Here is a 17523-nt window from a genome sequence, read left to right on the forward strand (position 1 = left end):
TACAGTCTTAGAAACTTACAGGTGCAGTTTCTGTGAACGGCCACTGACTTGATAGCAGAAAGCCTTTTATATACATTATACATATAAGTTAAATTTAAGTATATGATTTTATTAATCTGTACATTAAAGATTAGCCCAAAAAAAAAAAAAACCCTTCATTGCCATCTAGTCAATTCCGAATCATAGAGAGATTGTAAGGTTAGAGTTGACTTTAAATCTCTGCAGGAGGTCCACCTAGACAAGATAGGCTGGACAAATAATGAGAGAAGAAAACAACAGGACCAACGGCCCTGGAGGGACATGAGAGCGTGGGAGGTAGGGGAAGGGAGGAGGTGTCGCCCAACACAGGGACAAGGAAACAGCGAATGGTTCAAAACCAGAGGAGGGAGGGGAGGGGAGGACTGGAAGGGAGTGACCAAGAACAAGGTAACTGAGAGGAATTACTGAAACCAGAATGAAGGCTAAACATGGTAATGGGACGGGAGGAAAGCGAAAGGAAATAGAGGAAAGGAGTAGGAGGCAAAGTGCATACAGAAAAGCCTAAATACAGACATGTACATATGTAAATATATTTATGATTATGGGGGCAATAGACTTATATGCATATATTTAAAGGTTCAGTAGTAGGGTAGCAGATGGACATTGGGCCTCCTCATGCATAATCCCCCAATACAATAGCACCTCGCCCTGCTAAACAGTCATTGCAGGATACCCACCTTCCCGACATGATCACTGAAGACAGACGTGTGTGTAAGCAAACATGGTGAGGAAAGCTGATGGTGCCCGGCTATCAAAAAAGATATAGCGTCTGGGGTCTTAAAGGCTTGAAGGCAAAAAAGCGGCCATCTAGCTCAGAAGCAACAAAGTGCACAGAGAAGAAGCACACGGCCTAAGCGAATACAAGGTGTTGAATGGACCATGTAGCAGACACCAAGGAACAAAAACAATCATTGTGTGATCACCTTCCTCACATAATGGCTGAAGACGAAAGTGTGCATAAGCAAGTGTGGTGAAGAAGGCTGATGGTGTCCGGCTACTGAGAGATGTAGCGTCTGGGGACTTAAAGGCTTGAAAGCAAACCAGCAGCCATCTAGCCCAGAAGCAACCAAGCCCACACGGAAGCAGCACATCAACATAGGTGATCGTGAAGGGCAGAGGAGACCAGGTCTCCAACAACAAAGGTGGGGTGGTGGTGATTATACATCACCGTGAAAGAGGGGGAGGGCGTGATGAGGACCCAATGCCCATCTGTAGACAGCTGGACACCCCTTCCAGAGGGGTAGTGTGGAGGAGATGGGCCACTCAGGGTTCAGGGTAGCAACAATGAAACTAAAAACCTTCCTCTGGTTCCTGAACGCTTCCTCCCCTCCCAATCATCATGACCCCAATTCTACCTTGCCTTGCGGACCTGATTATACCAGAGGATGTACAGCGGTGCAGTGGGGGATCTGGAGACACAGGGAATCTAGGACAGACGAACCCCTCAACACCAGCGGTGGGAGTGGCGACACCAGGAGGGAAGGGGTTGTAGAAAGGGAGAACCGATCTCGGAGATCTGTGTAACCTCCTCTCTGGGAGATGGGCAATGGGGAGGCGGGTGAGGGGAGACGCCGGGGAGTAAAAGATATAATAATTATTTATAAACTATCAAGGGACCAGGGGTGGGATCTGGGAGGGAGGGGGACAGGGGAAAAAAGGGAAACCGAGCTGATTCCAGGAACCCAAGTGGAAGGTGAATTATGAGAATGACGAGTGCAACGAATGTATAAGGGTGCTTTGCTCAATTGATGTATGTACAGACTGTGATAAGAGCCTTATGAGCCCCAATAAAAAGATTAAAAAAAAATCTCTGCAGGAATAGAAAGCTTCATATGTCTCCCTTAGAGTGGCTGGTGGTTTTGAACTGCTGACCTTGTGATTAATAGCCCAATTGCATAACCCACTGGGACTCCTATTAAAAGAGTAGCTCATTGTCATGTTTTTCTCTAGTAAGAGGATTGTACAGCTTTTCTGTAGGGGCAAAGCACTGCTGGGTGACATTTATCCAAATTATATCATTAAAACATTAACAGTGTTTCTTATTAACAACCTCTAAAGTTATCAGTGAGTCCAGCTAACTAACTTCCAGAGATGGCTTGATTCACAGGCTGAGGCAAAATGATTTATCATGTAGCACTTACACAAACTATTTGACCTTTTCATTTTCTGAACATTTGAAATTTAGAGAACACTATTAATGCTGTTTCTTTGTGGCAGACTCGGCTTGTAGCGGAAACAGAAGCTGCCAGAGTGGAGCGTGTGAAACAGGAGAGAGGTGTTTTCTGGGAGCCCTTTGTTAAAGGGACTCTGGAAGTAGCAAGGTGGTCACCTTTAGAGGTAAGGGTTTCTTTGCAGTGTGGAGATGCTGCTTTTCTTAATTAGGGATATTGAGAATGGAAATTATGCACGTAAAACTCTTTGTCACTGCTCTTTTAAAATCACATTTCTTTAAAGGTTATCAAATACATAGAGGTGGGGATACTTTAAATACTAAATTATAAACATCATAGATCACATAATCTGAAATCATTTGTCATGACCTTTGGGGGAAGTTCTAGTATCCCAGAGAGTAGTTTTGGAATCACAGAAAAAAATCTGTTACCTTACTTTCTAAATGGCTAAATACTTTGCCTTACGTATCATCTACCCTACTATACCTACTAAAATGCAGTCATTTGACACAAAGATAAAATAATGTTTTGAATGCTACCAGTACTTTTAGAAATAGCAATACATAAATGTTGAGAACTGTTACAGTTCTCATGGAACTTTTAGACCTCACATCTGCAAAGGTAACCATTTATAGGAGTCCGACACCTTTTCTGTGTGGTAGACACTACCTAGTGGGTGTTTTTGAGGTGGTTGGCACAGGGAGAGGAGGCCAGAAATGCTTTCAGTTTTCCACATGACCTGGAGGAGGTGGGAATGCCCTCTGGTGAGGAAGCAATGGATTGGAATATAAATTTGTTCCAATAAGTTTTACTGTAGTCCAGCCCTCTTAGCATTTTAGAGTCGGTATTATACCTGCCACATGCCCCTCATTTTGCAGCCTTGTGCAAAAAGAGCCCGTCGTGAGTTCCCATTAGAAGAAGAGTACAGGACAGCATTACAAAAAGCTACTGGGGCCTTAGAGACAATTGAGTTACTACTCCAGAAGTGTCCTGCTCCGGACTGGCTGCCTGTGGAAATTGAGGCACTCCAAGAAAGGCTCGCTGAGCTGAAACGCTGCTTGCTCACGGAGGAGACGTGAATGTACTGGGGATGTATACTGATGTCAACCTATGGTATGTATGTACATGATGTAAATGAAATACTGTGTAATTATGTCTGTACATCATCAAGCACATAAACAACTTTTGTAAAGTTAAATCTAGTGAAAATAGTCTTTATTTGATATTTAGAGAACAGGGTCGTTGGGAATATTCCTCTTTATGAACTTTGGTACAACGTAATAATGTAATACAAGTGGACCAATTAGATACTGCCCAGATATCCACACAGGACCTTTCACTCAGAAGAACTGTAAACAAATAAATAAGCTGCCTAAGGAAATCTTAGTTTAAAATTATATACTTTACAGCTAATTTTTTTTTCAGTATATCATTTAATAGAGCTTACTATTCTGTTCAAAGAAATGGCACAATTTAAGCTAACCAGCTTGATATTTGATCTTTATTTTTACTTCCAGAATCATCCTGGAAAGAGCAGTAAGATCCAACCTTTCCAAAGACACTAGCGTCAGTCTATTGCACTCAGACTCTTTCTCCTAGAGACCAGTTACTGAAGCCGCCTCCTGGAAGGCTTTTCAAAAGCCAGCACTTGAGGTCTTGTGCTTCAGTTGGCACACACAAGAAAATGCTCCTGGTACGGGGAAAACAGGCTGCTTTGGGTCTTTTTGTCCTCAGAGCCTGCTTTTGAGGTATTAATTTAATTGAAAAAATTTTCCCCCTAAAGTGTAATCATACCCGCTTGTCACCAGTTATTTTCTTCCCAGTTCAGCTCTCCTTCTTCTCCCCAGCCGCCAGTCTCTCCCTGCAACAGAAAGCACACCAGACCAGCCTGCTGAAAATGAGAACTAGAAAGGAAAGGGGCCTATGCCTTGTCTTTGATGCCAGAACTCAATTCCCAAGCTAACCAAGAAGTAGCAAGAATTACTGTGGTTACAGTACTACAAAACCAGATGGTAGGAAACCAAAATTTCACGGATCACATAACTCAGTAAAGTCAGTCTGATGAAGCCATATTCTTGGCTTAACCTCCTTTCATCCAAATTAATAGGCTATTCATGTACCAAGTGGACCATTACCACTCAGCCTGGGGAGGGAAAAATAACCATTTGTAAGAACTGGTTTCATTTTATGTTCAACTTGATTATTTTAAACAATTTTTCCCTCATTTGAAATGAAATGGCAACTAACAGCTCCCCCACCCCACCCAGCCCCCCGCCGACATGTCATCCTTCAGACCCTCACCTCAGTAATTTCTGCTGCAGCAAACTTTGAGGAAAACGGCACCACTGGGGAGATATCATTCTTGTTGGGAAGCATCATCTCTGCCCTCAGGTCAGGTAAAATAAGAAAAGCAGCTGAAGGCTTAATTTCTGGAATCATGTCAGCAAACCAATCCAACTCAGGATCTTGGACTGGTTTCTTTTTTACTTGAATGGTAAACTCTTCTCCTAAACCAAGTTCTGATGGAATCTTAAAGGACCTTTCTTTTGTTGACGCTTTTGGTGGCTTCTGGTTTGCATCCTCCCCGCTCTGTATGAGGCTGGTCTTTGGGGACAGGCTTACGTTCAAAGGACTATACTCTTCAGTGGGTGGAAACAATGTAGGAATGGGTTTTTGTTCCCCTGAGGTAATAGCTGTTGCAGCCGGGAGTCCGCCTCTGAGGCTTAGTTCCATTTCTAAGTTGCTGTGCTCAAAGTCATCCCGAGTCTCCCCCTTCACTGGGGACTCTGCAGTATCATGTGGCTCCTGCGACCAAATCCGTATGTCGACAGTTTTATTGTCGGGCTCCTCAGGCTCGCTCCAGTCAGGCCAGTCTTCAGCCTTTGTGGGATTTGAGGGGGTGTTTTCACTGTCCTCTGAAGGACTTTTCACATCTGAGACCCCGTTCATGGGAAATTTAATAGGTTGAGAAAATGGATTGCCTATGAATACGTGCAATAATTGTAAAACGATGGTTACGAGCAAGCAATATATTTGGAGAAAGGTTAAATCAATCTCAAGCTAAAGAAATAGAAATATCCATGCATACTTAAACTGGAGGAAAATAACTCAGAAGTATGTAATTGCATTAAAGATGCCAGGTAATAACTAACTAAAGCACTCAGTTCTTTGCTATCTACTCAAACTTAGTGTTTGTGGATTATTGTCTATAAAGCAAATATAAAACATGTTCTAAGCGAGGCACTCTTCCCCTCAAGATGTTCATTACCAGCACACTGCAGTAGTTATTGTGTATGCAAATAAACCTGCCTACCCTAACACATCCTAGTTTGAAAGAGGATTTCCTTAAGTTTAAGTATGGCACTCAGAAATCTTGTGCAATATTCTGTTGAAGCTGATTTCCCTAAACTTAACCACAGAACTCTTCACAACCAAAATGAAAAAACAAAAAACCGCTGGCTTCAAGGTGATTTCCGACCCTGTAGGTACAACTGCCCCTGTGGGTTTCTGAGGCTGCAACTCTAAAACGGGTAGAAAGCCTTCACCCCAGGAGTGGCTGATGGTTTCAAACCGCTGACGTTGCAGTTAGTACGCCAACTTGTAACAACTATGTCAAGAAGGCTTCTCTTTTCATGATAGACCTGCTAAGATCGCCCAGGATTATTGTTGCTTAGTATGAGTTGGAAAATATTGCACTGAAGTATCATAAGCTCCAAAGTAAAGTATCTGGTTTCAAAGGGGATTCAAAAGGTGTCAACACTCTTCTCACCATTTATGGGGAGAGTTGGTATGTACCCAACCATCCAGGGAGACATGAGCAAGCCCAGTGCTGACAATACAATCATATCCAGTAAAACCTGCACGAGCTGGAACCTGTCAGAGAAGGAAAATGGGAATATTTTCCACTAACAGAGAAAAGTGGCGTGTTGAAGGCAGAAAATTTGAAAGCCCCAGAAAAACAAGGCAGTTCCCAGAGTTCTTCCTGTCTCTTACAGGTTTAGCTGTATGTATGATACAAGAAATATCAAATTACCTAAATGCCCTCAACCTTTAAATTATCACTCCCAAGAAAACATTCATGCAAGCAACAGAAAAGCTATGCAAATGTAGTATTTCTACCTTTCTGTAAAAGAGTATTGTAGTAATAATCTTGCTGTATGAACTTCTTGCTGCTGACGGGCAAGTTGCCAGAAAAGAAACATTTAGATAAAAGGCTAGAGGAAGGATTCTCCAAGATTGGTGCGATCTTACTGTGCTGGCTGCAGGCGACGTGCATGGGAGAATCTGAAGGTGAATAAAAACCCCAAAGAGTGAAGAGGACAGAAAGTATAGTGCTGCTTCATCTATCGGGCGGTGACTGAGAATGACTTTGGAAAATGGAAGTAGTTATAGTTAACACAGATAAAAACGCTGTAGAGAAACTGATACCAAGGGCTCACTCAAATAGAAAATGATAGCAACATATGTACCAATACGCTTGATACAATTGATGTATGGACTGTTAAAAAAGCTGTAAGCCCCCAATAAAATGATCTTTAGAAGAAAAAAAAGCTGTAGAGAGTATCTTTCAAAATAGGAAGAAACAACCTCCTTATGAACTGGACTGCCTGTTCTTAGCAGTGTTTAAGCCCCGGCTGAATGCCTACGTGGTGGAACAGAAGGGACCCAAGCAGGCCGGGAGAGTTTGGATGAGACAGGTAACTTAGGATACCTAGCTGTGAACGTTAGAGCTTTTTACAAACATTTTGGTGCCGATTTAAAATCACAGGTGGTTCCCACTTTCATTCCCTTTAAGAATAAAGGGCGTGTGAGAGGCCCAATCTCAGCAATGCCCCATGTCCTTCTGAAGAGGCTGTGGTAAACTGTTGTGTGGGCTGCACCCATGCCTCACACCCGTCTCTTTCAGGAAGAACCATACTCGGAGTCGGGGATTAAATTGATAATCTATTTTAGAAATTGTCTTTTCAGGAAACTAACACAAAAAAAATCTTCCACTGCTGCTGTCGGGTGTGTTGCCTTTTGGGGTCTCCTGTAATGATTGGGTAATTCAGACGATGTAAATGAGTGTCTTCAGTCTAGGAAATTCCATCCAAGAAATAAAAGAGGTTAGGTGCAGAAGCTTTTGCTAATTCTGCATATGAAGGAGCCCTGAACAAGCCCTAAGCTGTATCTCAATAAATTCTCCCACCCATCTCTCACCCCCAAAACAGTTCTGGTGTGTTTAAAGAGCTCTCATTTACTATCTGGTGCAATCTGCTAAGAGAATAACAAATGGATATATCCTGACAGAAGAGGAGGTGAGAAGAGCCTTTATCCTTTTCAACTTCCTTGGAACCACACTGACAGTGTTTGTATTAGCAGTACGAAAAAAAATGAACATTTTTCAGAACTCTAGGAAGCCAGTTATCTTAAAAATTCTCTGGGCATCAGAATTAGAGAAAAAGCTATATATATATAGCTTTATAAGGAATACCAGTTTTATTAAAATTACACAGCAAAATAAAGGTGCAATAAGATTAGTGGTACAGAATTCTTATCCTTGCTTCTATAGCTATTACCAAAAACCAAACTCACTGCTACTGATTCCATCTCACAGCGACACTATAGAACAGAGCTGCCCCATAATTTCCAAGGCTCTAAATCTTTACAAAAGCAGACTGCCACATCTTTCTTCAAGGGAGCTAGTAAGTTCGAACTGCCAACTTTTTGGTTAATAGCCAAGTATTTTAATCAATGTGCCACCAGCAAGGGTTACTTATAGCCTGTATGCCCACAATGCATACCCACTGCTAAATGAATTATATTCAGTGACAGATTAGGCAGTTATCAAAAGGTGAGCTAGATTTCTATGTACCGGTGTATTGACAAGACTGATAAGGTGCTACATGAAAAAAATATCTTCTTAAAACACAAAAATGAACCCTCTATAAAGGGGCTTCAAAAACTTGGTGAACACTGGAATTAAAAAAGGTAATTTTTCCATTGACTTTTTGGAAGCTTTCTTGCATGTACAAACATACATCTGTATATTTTGAGCTTAAACAGAGATCAAACTAGTATTATTTCTAGGGAGAGGTATATAGGGAAACTTTTTTCTTAATGTTTCTCATCTGACTGAATATAACCCACCTGCTATGGCTTGTGTAATTTGAAAAATCTAAAGTTTAAACAACACTTAAAAAGCTAGAGCTTTTAATCATTCTTACCTTCTGGGGAAAGGTCAGTAGTTTTAGTAAAACTTGGGGCAGTACGTTTGAAGATCTTTGTTCTTTCTCCTCCCACAACTATCTCTGGTCCAAGTAGAGAGACCAGCACTGCCAGGCTATGGAGTGTAATGGCCACAATGGAATTGCTGGTATCCCGCAGGCCCAGTAATACCTAGAGGGGAATCAGATTATAAGTAAGAGACAACCACAATCCCTATCATTTTCTCTCTCTAAAAATGTGTTTCTGAAGTGGGTGACACCTCCCCCTGGAGGACTATGGAGTGATCCATCGGGCTTGCAAAAGCAGCTACTTATTTATCCTGGATTATGGGCTAAAGTAGGAAAGTTTAATTTTTTTTCCTGAAATGGGGATAACCTCAGTCCCTACCACCACCCCCAACATCCAGCAATTAAAAAATGTAGGCATCCGCTGTCGCACCCCCACCCACACACCCCAGTGGTATCGCCCACTCTCAGGAAACATTGCTGTCAACAAAGCAGTGGGCAGCATCACAATGTGCTCGCTCAGGTGAACTTTTTCTTAGCTTTAGGCCTCAGCTGACAACCAGAGGGGCCAGTCAACCAAGAGAATGAGGATAAAAAACTTCTGAGACCTATGTTTTGGGTGGTTTGTTATACAGCAGCAGATACTGAAATGTCTACTTTTGAGCTCCTGAAAATAGGAAGGGTGTTACACACGTGCTAAGTTATTTTATGCTTCGTTACTGGGTAAGGAAGCACAAAACTAAGCATAATAAAACTGCTCTAAAAATTATTTCTAAATAAATTAATCCCAATCGGAAAGCATTACTTGAAAGATCCCATGTTAAGTGACAAAATCTTTTAAAACCTGGTGACTCAGTGGTTATACATCGGGCTGTGATCTTCAAGGTCAGCAGTTCAAAATCACTACCAGCTCTCAGGGAGAAAGTTGAGACTTTCTACTCCTTCCATCTCAGAAACCCACAGATGCAGTTTTACTCTGTCCTATAGGGTCGCTATAATTGAGAGTGAGTTTAAAACCGGGAGCCCTTGAGTGGGCAAATTAATGTAATGGCTTCCTGGTGGCACAGTGGGTTAAGTATAGGACTGCTAACTGAAAAGACTGGCCATTCAAACCTACCAGCAGCTTTCTGCCAGAGAAAAGATGTGGCAGTTTGTTTTTATAGAAGCTGTAGCCTATGAAACCCTACAAAGCAGCTTTGCTCTGTCCTAAAGGGTCACTACAGGTCGGAACTGTGTTTCCTAATTGGCTTGGATTACATTTTTATACTTGGCTGTTCTTTTTTTAAAAAATCATTTTGTTGGGTTTTTTTCCTCTCAATTTCAGCTGAATTACATCATGCCATAACCAAATACATTCTTGCAGATTAGGTTTCCAAAGTATTGCACCAGTGATTCTTGTTCACTACCCTCCAAAGATTAGCCAACAATTAAAAAAATTCTCTGAGGTTAAGATCAAATATAAATACAGTGAGACCTTGGTTGTTGAACTCAATTCATTACGAATTTGTGTTGAAACATGGAAATGCTTGAGAACTGAACATATTTTCCTATAATAATAGACACCAAATTACACGTATAAATTCATTTTTCCAGGACTTCAAATCGCTAAGGAGGCATTTAGCGCTCACACAGCAGTGTCTTGGATAAATATTGCCATGCAGTTAGTTTGATTTCTCCAAGTTCACAGTACTTTTCAACCGTTTAGATGGCCTGGGTTCTTTGTTTTGTGGTGAACAATTTCATACCTTTCGATACACTGGCCACTTTAATCAGATTTTTCCTTCTTAAAATTGTTGATAATGTCAGTTGCCAAATCAGACAAGCCGATGTGCTTCAAAGGCGGCACTGACTTAACTCTGATTGTTTTCCTCCTGCTTTGCTGCTGCTGCCGCCTTTCGTTGGAGCCACCCGTGCTCCAATTTATGCAAATAAGTCCCCTCCCCCCCCAAACAGAGCCCGAGGAATATTGTGCCATACTAGCACGAACATGTTGTCGGAACAAGAGTGGCGCTTTGACTGAAGTGTCACCCTTTGTATCAGCGGCGAGATGCAACTAGAGACGCACTCTTGTTTCACACATGTTTTTCAAATTGGATTTTCAGTTTGACTATCTAGCAAAGTTATGAACACCAAGCAGATGTTTTTCAAGCTTTGCTGCTGGAGGAGTGGAAGGTCCGCGCTTGGCTCGACAACTGAGGTGTCACTGTAATTGATTTCCTTGTGTAACGAAATGGAAACACAGTTTGGATTGCAGCCCTTGGTATTCCAGCCGACTTTTAACTGACTGGCCTCAAGCCCTAAGCTCCCATTGGAATACTCTGAACCCTTCTCGTCAGCCTCCAGCACAGCCTCTGCACCCCCACCCTCATGCTTCCCTGGAGAGGGCCTGCCCCTGACCTGTGGCAAGATGACTTTCCTCAGCTGCTCCTGCGTGAAGTGCTCCACGTAAGCCTCAATGTGAGACAGCAGCACCATCCGCACGTGTTCCTCGTGAACCTCAAACAGCTGCAGAAGCACAGGGATCACTCGCGACTGGAACAGTGCCAGCGACAGCAGGCAGGGAGTTTCTCCCTGCACGGTATCTACCCAAGGAAACCACAGGTAACACATGAGGAAGGTGTCAGTCATGTCAGTGAAAGGAGCGCTCAGCCTCGGTCACACAGTCCAGAACGTTACACAGCGAATCTTCTACATTCCTACTCCTCAAACCAAGGAACGTCCTCTTGTTTTCCTGGAATTACTCAGTTTAATTATCTCAATAACACTGCCTTGTAGAAATTATCTTCTTGAAAGATCATTCAATGCACTGTAATGTTTGTATTTTAATACACAACTCAATAACTGTGTAATCACACTGAGTAAGGGCACTGATAATGTTAGAATTTTACTTGCAAAAACCCTGTGTTCACTGCTACAATGGGGCCTCAGTGCCCAGCAGTCCTCTCTTTCTGGTTATTAGTTTTGGGGGGATTAAAAAAAGATGCACCCATATCCCCAAAGACATACTCTGTCCCCAAAACTTGTGGATTCAGTTTAATAGGCGATTTGAAAAATCTCCCTGGGGAATTCTGAGACACCTCTACCTCAGACTGACTAAGTGAATGGTGAGAAAGTTACAGAGAGAAGAAAATGCAAGGCTGATGGGAACAGCATCCAAGAAGCCAAGTAACATTCTGTATTTTAAAACTTGCCTATAGCACTGGTCGGGTGGACTGAGAGCTAAGAAAATAATTTCCAACAGCAGTACTACCCCAGACTCACAAGTACAGTACCATTAAATTAATGCCGCATGTTTTAACCTGATGCGCTCTCTCGAGTGCTGCAGGTTTCAGAGGAACAATCACTTCACATTCAGAGACACTGCAGGCCTGACCAATGAAATGAGCTTGGCGCTTTACCATCTTTCCACTCACACTGGAAAACTGGCTGACTGCTGGTGGGCTGTTAGGGGCACCCCATTCTACATCATCTTCCAAAGTATGATGTATGTTTAGTCTTACACTCCACATGCATTTAAGTTTCGAGTCCACATGCTCACTATTATAAATCTGATTCTCCAGGACGGTGTTCCATCTTTATCCTGTGACTCCGCTACCAGTTTAAAGTCAGTAATTATTCAGGAGGCAATCTTTATTCTCGATCTTCAGAACTAAACATAAACCACGCCCTGGAGTAAACTCAATCTGCTTGAATATAGACTAATAATTGACAAATGATTTAATTACAATAATACTTTGAAGAGAAAATTCACCTTTTTTGGGACCAAGCAGATGAGGAAGAAAACTCTTAACAGCTACTGGTTCTGCAAACACCAACTGATTAAGCAGAAGCGGCACCAGCCTTGAGGCTATTAATTCCTCTGACAAGCAGCTGACTCGATCCAGCAGAAATCTGAGGGCACAGAAGGCAGGCTGGGGAAATTGCTCATGCTTACACACCAACTACTTCCACTTCTCCCCGTGTGATGTATTTTGAAATCAGGTAAGGGAACCTCTACAGTTCTGCCTCCAAATTTAGTTAACGTACGAGGAGGACCTCCCAAAATCCAGAATTGCACTGGGCGGAGCAGAGCCATTTTTCCAGATAAATGAGCATCAGCAGCAGACAACTAGTTCTGAGTGAGTGCACCGTTTGGTGTCACCTGGGAAGGTTCTCTCTGGTGACTGGATTTTTTCATAAAAGCAGTTTCGCTTGAACTTTGTTTTTTGTGATGGCTGATTTAAAAGAAGCAGCTGTGAAATTTTGTTTCCTGCTTGGGAAAAATGCCACAAAAACTTCTGTGATGTTGAGCACAGCTTACTAGGTCAGTACCATGGGGGAAACTCAAGTGTATGAGTGCTTTTCTCATTTCAAAAGAGATGAAATGTCGACTAATGACAAACTTCGTTCTGATCATCCATCAACTTTCTGATGGATGAAAATGTCAACTTGTGGTGCATTTGGAGTTCGTTCCACCAGGTCAGACTATTAATCAAGCTTTCTATTTAGAGGTTCTGAAAAGATTGCCTAACAGTGTGTGACAAAAGAGGCCAGATTTGTGGCAGATGGGGGGACTGGTTCTGCCACCATGACAATGTATTTGCTCACGCAGTCATTTCAGTGTGCCAGTTTTGGGCAAAAAGCAGCATGTCTTGCCCCATACACCTCACTCTCGTAACCTTGCTCCCATACACCTCACTCTCTTGCCCCATACACCTCACTCCTAACCTTGCTCCCTGTGACTTCATTTTGTTTCCGCAAATGAAGAGGGACATGAAAGGACAGTGATTTGACAATATAGAAGAGGTGAAGAAAAATATGAGGGAGGTGCTTTCAGTCATCCAAACAGATGCATTTGAAAAATGTTTCTAAGAATGGAATAACAGATTTGACAAATGTATTAAGTGTAAATGGAGAGTACTTTGAAGGTGATAAAAGTTGTTTATAAAAAAAATCTTTTAAGGGCTCAAGTAGAAGGAAAATGTTTTGAGAATGATGATGGCAACAAATGTACAGATGTGCTTGACACAATGGTGGATGTATGGATTGTGATAAGAATTGTACATGCCCCCAATAAATTAAAAAAAAAATCTAATTACATGGCTTGGCGGGGTGGGGGTGGATTACAGGTTTCTTTTTGTATCCCTCATACATATAAGTAGGTTTCAAAAAGTTTGTGGAAAATTCCATAATCTCTTTACTCCATTTTTCTGCAAACTCTTTGAGCCCCGCTTGTAAAACCTCAATTCCAAGTTGGAAAGTGTTTTAACAAACTGCCTTTTATTCACAGAAAAATGGTTCCTACCCCCAACCCCCCCATGATAAGACTTTCTCATCAGTAACTTTCTCAAATATAAATGTGGTAGATTATTGATATGGTTAGGTTCCAAAGACTGGGTCCTTAGGCAATAGTCAGCATTAGTAAAAATGGAAGGTGACCACATCAGATCACAAAAAAAGGGACAATGTAATTATATAATTACCAAGTGACATCATTGCATAACTGCCAAACCATTGAGAATCATGATCCAGACAACTTGTTGACACACACCTTAACCATCACAGCCTGCATATTTCCAAAACTGCCAAATGTGTAATGTTAAATGCACAAAATTGTCAGACTTCTTACTCTGTAAATATGAGATGTCATTACAGGCTAATCAACAGAGGAGGAGGAGGGCATAGTGAGAAAAGAGGGTGTAGTGAGGAGAGGAGGGTGTCGGGATGTACATCTATAGATACAAGAGGTCTTCTAAAAATTAATGGGAAAAAGTCCATTTTTTAAATTCTATTTTTCCATGAACTTTGTTACACCCCCTCATATATAATACATACATATAAAAAAAAACTTTGTTCAAACTAGATACACAAACCAAACTCATTGCCATCAAGTTGATGCCAACTCATGGTGACTAAGGTAATTTTGTGCCAACCTGGCCAATCAACACATGTGGGTTAACTGAAGGGTGGAGAGATAAATTGCTTGGTGAGCCTCATTGTTCTAGTTCTCAGGTATCTTGCTCTCTGATGGTTGGACCAGCGTGCAGCTGCCTTAGCCAGTTCCCTGCTTCTTATGGCAAGGCTAACTTCCTGTGAGACGTCCCTGAGAAGCCACATGGAATGACCCGGATGCAGCCCTGGGTGCTGGAGCAGCTGTGTGGAGACCCCTGCCAGCACTGAGATGCTTACACGCTCACTGATTTGATTTTTCTCCTGTAGTCGTCATTGAGTGTGCTTTGTGAGATTGAGGAAGACTTTGTAGATTGGTATTTATGGGGTAATGTTGGGCTTTGGGGCTTGGACAGCACTGGGTTGGAATGCTTTCTTAATGTACACATACGAGTTTCGGTGGATTTGTTTCTCCAGTCTGCCCAGACTAACACAGTGACCCTATAGGACAAGATAGAACTGGGTTTCCAAGACGAACTCATTATGGGAGTAGAAAGCGCTCTTTCTCCCATAGAGCAGCTAATGGTTTCAAACTGCTGATCTTGCAGTTAGCAGCCCAACTTGTAACTACTATGATGCTACCAGGGCTCCTAAGGTACTAAATTGCTAATAGGCACTAATAGGACACATCGTGTGGTTTTCCTTCAGGCCTACATCTGTACTCGTTCCAACTTCCTTCCCAGGTGCCAGTGATTTGAGGGCATCCTAGCCATTCACTGCTCCAACATTCCTTCTCTTCTAGTATCACACCCTCCCGCCTACGCCATGTGGACGGAGACTTCAACTGTTCCCTCTACTCACTAAAACCTTTGTCCCCAGCCTAAGACATGCTCAGTCTCTTACCTCCTAGACTATTTTCTCCTCTAGTAATAATGCTTCTCACCTCTAAGTTGTGTGATCATGAGGTGTCAACAGGAAAAGTATCAGAAGTTCAGAAACAAGCAACCAAATTGATGTGAAGGAATGGGGATGTAGTGGAGACCCAAAACCCACCTGTAAGATAATTAGACATTCTTTCTCAGAAGGGTCACGTGGAAGGGATGATAAATTCAGGGTGTGGTAGGGCACTGATGAACCATTTAACTATCCTCTAGCTCTTTAATATTTCTTCCTCATAGTATTAAGGATTTTGTTTTACCTCATGAATCTTGTTAGACCTGTGTATATTCACTTGTATAATTAAGATTATTTGGTACATGAAAGCCAAGATAGAGAACCCTTCAGAAACAGTAACAGGAGTAATGGTTCCCTGAGGAAAGGGAAGTGAGGTGGGGTGAAGCAGGAAAGGGGGAGCAGCTAATAGCACCGATGACCGTACAATGCCATTTCAGGAGAGCAAACAACAGAAATTGTATATAAATGGGTATACTGGATGGTGTAAAATGTGGTAAAAAACAAACAAGGGTTCCTAGGGGGGAGGGGGAGTAGGGAGGGGATAAAGCAGAACTGATGTCAAGGAGTTCAAGAAGAAGGAAAATGTTTTGATACATTTTCAATTTTTTTAATTGTACAATACTGCTGGATGTGGTAGCAATTGTACAAAGCTGCTGGATGTGAATGAACTATGGAGTGTTACGTATGTACGCGCTCCCTATAAAATGATTTTTAAAAAAAGAAGAGCTAGGAGTGGAGTGCTTCATCCTTTGGACCCTAAATTCCCGCTCAGAACCCCTCCAATTCAGGAGTCAGAGAAGTGTGACACTGGAAATGGTAAGGGACAGTGAGTAGTGGCAGCAGCTGAATCAGGAGGCCAGTGGCAGATGACATGGTGGGCTTCCCAGCCTCAGAGCAAGAAAGCTGAGCACCTGCAGGCAGGTTGCTTGCCGAAGGAGTGGGGTTCCTCTTGCACTCAATGGGGAGGTAGGTGTGGAGCCCCACAGAGGCAGGGCTTCACACCTTTGGGTCAAGTCTCACTGGCTAAATTGGTAGAGCTCCAAGAATCCGACTCACTCTACTGCCACTGCTCTTTAAGTTCCTTGATTTTCCTGGTTGCTCTTCTCTTTCTCCAATTCTCTATTCCTTTGAGAGCACCACTGTGTTTCTGCCCTTGTCTGAAATGTCTAACCACTAGTGCTTTCTCTCACTCATCCCTTACACTCATGCCCTTGCAAGATCGGTTGCCCCAATGCTCCAGCTTGGGCCCACTGACCCTTCCAGGCTACCCATTTTCTCGGGAAAATTTCACCACCTATAGGCTAAGTTCACTAATATTCACCATTCGCATTAAGACTGCCCCGGAGTTTCAGAGCCACTTGGCCAAATGCCATCATCATCTTTAAGGTCCCATACCCTTTCCACCACAGCACCCTCATAAGAATTCATCTTTTTCCAGGCACAACAGGTCCACCCTCACTCCAGTACTCCGTATTGCCTTCATAGTGATCACCAAGACTTGCTCATTTGCCCCTGCAGCAGTGGCTCCAGCCTCCTTTCTACCAACAATGTGGAGGCCTTCCACTGACTGCCTGAATTGCCACAGAGTTCTAGCCACTCCCAGCCTGTCTCCTCCACACGTAGCAGTCATTTATAGAACACGTGAATCTAATCATTTCACAGCTGCTTTCTCCCATGGGTGGGTTTAGTGCCTGAAATCCACTAGTCACAAACCCGTCAAATAGTTGGTCCTGACCCTCATACAAGGGACTCAAGACAACACACTGTGTCTTGCCTTTGTTCCTCCCTCACTAGTGTTGCCCACCTCTTCCCCACCCAACGTGGGCAGTCCGCCCTCTACACACCTCCCACTAGCAGTCTCTGCATGCTTTCCCTCCAGAGATCTCTAGCCTGACACACATGACATGGTACATATACTTCGTTGCATCAAACATCTGACTCATCTTCTCCAGAATATCTTGTTCTCATTAATTACCCGAGTAATTAAATTTAAGGTCTTAATTTTCTAAACTTACTTGAAAAATTCAGTTTTTTCCTCTTCACTCTTCAATGTTAAACTTTTCAAAAAATTCACAATTTCTAGAAAATCATTTCTAAATGGTAAAAAAAATGCATGATCAATTAGAAAAGGCATGTGAAACACGGAAATAATTTTTATTTACATAATTCTCAACAAGAAAAACTATGTAATTTAAAATTTTATAATGTAACTAAATCACTTATGAGACAAATGTTATAAAGCAAAGCAATACTGTGACCTACGGTGTTGCTTTGTTTTG

At 42.4% G+C, this 17523-nt stretch overlaps 2 protein-coding genes across 8 annotated transcripts in view; one reads left to right on the forward strand and one right to left on the reverse strand.

Annotated features, from left to right (window-relative positions):
• The window catches only part of FIRRM (FIGNL1 interacting regulator of recombination and mitosis), a 59195-nt gene extending 52294 nt beyond the window's left edge, over positions 1–6901 (forward strand). For 3 of the 4 annotated variants that reach the window (XM_075564657.1, XM_075564640.1, XM_075564666.1), the window contains 2 exons: positions 2257–2376; positions 3089–3412. In XM_075564657.1, the coding sequence (XP_075420772.1) occupies positions 2257–2376; positions 3089–3289 (321 nt within the window). In that variant the 3' untranslated portion in view covers positions 3290–3412. Of the gene's footprint in view, positions 1–2256; positions 2377–3088; positions 3413–3727 lie in introns of those variants that run through there. The other variant, XM_075564648.1, reaches the window with a different exon arrangement.
• The window catches only part of SCYL3 (SCY1 like pseudokinase 3), a 50883-nt gene continuing 36764 nt past the window's right edge, over positions 3405–17523 (reverse strand). For 2 of the 4 annotated variants that reach the window (XM_075564691.1, XM_075564700.1), the window contains 7 exons: positions 17260–17337; positions 12174–12313; positions 10820–11004; positions 8417–8588; positions 6330–6494; positions 4512–5191; positions 3405–4071 (listed from right to left, as the gene is read on the reverse strand). In XM_075564691.1, coding sequence (XP_075420806.1) covers positions 4012–4071; positions 4512–5191; positions 6330–6494; positions 8417–8588; positions 10820–11004; positions 12174–12313; positions 17260–17337 — 1480 coding nt within the window. In that variant the 3' untranslated portion in view covers positions 3405–4011. The remainder of the gene's footprint in view (positions 4072–4511; positions 5192–6329; positions 6495–8416; positions 8589–10819; positions 11005–12173; positions 12314–17259; positions 17338–17523) is intronic. The other 2 variants (XM_075564681.1, XM_075564709.1) reach the window with 2 other exon arrangements.

The sequence above is a fragment of the Tenrec ecaudatus genome, chromosome 1, assembly GCF_050624435.1.
Source record: "Tenrec ecaudatus isolate mTenEca1 chromosome 1, mTenEca1.hap1, whole genome shotgun sequence".
NCBI lineage: Eukaryota > Metazoa > Chordata > Mammalia > Afrosoricida > Tenrecidae > Tenrec > Tenrec ecaudatus.